This window comes from Phalaenopsis equestris, unplaced genomic scaffold (assembly GCF_001263595.1).
Source record: "Phalaenopsis equestris unplaced genomic scaffold, ASM126359v1 Scaffold000002, whole genome shotgun sequence".
Classification (NCBI taxonomy): Eukaryota; Viridiplantae; Streptophyta; class Magnoliopsida; order Asparagales; family Orchidaceae; genus Phalaenopsis; species Phalaenopsis equestris.
In genome coordinates, this window is record NW_018164444.1 from 78,979,826 (window position 1) to 78,981,998 (window position 2,173).

Here is a 2,173-nt window from a genome sequence, read left to right on the forward strand (position 1 = left end):
TGCTGCCCTTTCTCACTGGGGTGCTGCTCTCTTCCCCGAGCCATCCCATCTCGCATGTCATCCACCATTTGATCTTTCAATTCTTAGGTCTGCTAGTTCACAAACTCTCTAGTGCACTCAATGCTGCTAGCATCTCTATTGAGGATTTCTTCAATATGAAATGCTCCTATTCTTGTCGATGGTGCGGTACATGCTCTTCACACATTTAAATTTTTATTTTTATATTTCTAACATTTAAATCTTTTTTATCATATTAGAAAGGTCTGCTAGTTCACAAACTCTCTAGTGCACTCCATGCTGCTAGCATCTCTATCTAGGGTTTCTTCAATATGAGATGCTACTCTTCTTGCCGATGGTATGGTACATGCCCTTCACACATTAAAATTTTTATTTTTACATTTCTAACATTTAAATCTTTTTTATCATATTAGAATATCATTCTTATTATCTTCTTAAAAGTACATTTTTATTATATTTTTAAAAGTATAATATATTTTTTGATGCATAAGTAAAATGGGATTAATCATTTGTGAAGAAATCAAAGTTTAGGTGCTTATGTAAATAGATAAAAGTTGTGTACCAATTGTGTAAATCCTTATATTTCTTTAATACTTGTGCGCATTGATCCATCCAAATTCGGACGGTCACATCGAAATCACTATTATATCTATATATATATATAATATATTAATTTAGCAGTTAATAGGCGTCCGAATTTGAATTCCGAATCTGCCGTTTGAGGTCCCCTTTAAAGAAGCCCACTTCAAATTAAAAGCATCCGGCAGAACTTTACTGCAACTTTCTGCCCTCTCTCTCTCTCCACTCTCCATGCTCGGCCAGTAGCTAACCAAGCGGATTCTAAGGGGAGAGAGAGAATCGCAGAGAACAAAAATGGTTGGAGTTGTATTAATCTTGAGAGGATGCAGAGACGAAGAGAGAGTGAAGAGGAGGCCCAAAGGAGACGAAGAAAGGGCGAGGGAGAGAGAGAGGCAGCTTTCTCTACTTGCCTTTCTCATGGCGGCACTTCGGAGGTCGGTGGTGGGGTGCAGAGTGGCGGAGCGGCGGGGAGTTGAAGCGTCGCCTGCGATGGCGCTTGCTCACATGGAGATCGGATGGCCGACTGATGTGCATCACGTTTCCCATGTCACATTTGATAGATTCCAGGGATTTGTGGGGCTTCCGGTTGAGTTCGAGGTCGAGATACCATGCCGTGTTCCTAGTGCAAGGTTTTTCCCCTAATACTGATAATTTGATGATTTTACTGTTTTAGTTTATCTTTTCTTTTCTTTTTTTTTGCGAAATGTGTGCAGTTCGTGACTTCCTCGTGAGGGTTTTGATCTATATCGCCAATCTATTGTTTTGGATTTAAAAAGCTGGTAAATGGATTTTATCCTTTAATCATAGATTTGAAATTAGTGTGGTCAAAACTAGAGAGGATTGATAAGGTAGGATCTCATGCAAATCTTGGTTTAACACGTTAACACTCGACTGATTCCATTAATTTGTAGGTCTTCCAGTTGAGTTAGGTCGATAAACCTTGTAGGACGCAATTCTTATGTATTTACATATCTAAGACCTAAACTTTTATTTTTACATATATTGCACTGTGGTGCTCTAAACTTATGCATGAGAAGTTGTATTTCACTCTTAAAAATTAGTAATAGAGCTATTTCTGATGTGATACTAAAAGATTTTCGGGAAGATTTATAAGCATACCACTCAATTCTTATTTATTTACATATCTAACACCTAAAATTCAAATTTTTACATGTGTGCCACCTTAGCTATGGATGAAAAGGTGTATTTGACTTTTTAAAAGTTTAAATTGTGGTACTTTATAGGGAAATTTGCATATATGCCACACAATTGTTATGTATTTACTTGTCTAGCATCTAAAGTTTAATATTTATTCTTATAACACCTTGGTGCCATAACCCGATGCATGAAGAAGAGTATTTCACTTTTAAAATGTTACGATGATGGTAATTTTAGTTTTATGGATGTAAATAAGAAAGTCTAGATCTTAGATATGTAAATGCATAAGAATTTTGTGGTATGTATGTGAATGTCCCTTTTTTATGTGATATGAAAGATTTGGGCGGTATAGATGCAAAAATCAAAGTTTAGGTGTAGATATGTATATATATAGGAATTGGGTGGTATTTATGTAAAT

The 2,173-nt window shown here is 36.1% G+C and overlaps 1 protein-coding gene across 1 annotated transcript in view; it reads left to right on the forward strand.

Moving 5' to 3' along the window:
• Positions 1–771: 771 nt before the first annotated feature.
• The window catches only part of LOC110020363 (rho GTPase-activating protein 2-like), a 10,095-nt gene continuing 8,693 nt past the window's right edge, over positions 772–2,173 (forward strand). Inside the window, exon 1 of the mRNA XM_020718442.1 lies at positions 772–1,226. Coding sequence (XP_020574101.1) covers positions 892–1,226 — 335 coding nt within the window. The 5' untranslated portion in view covers positions 772–891. The remainder of the gene's footprint in view (positions 1,227–2,173) is intronic.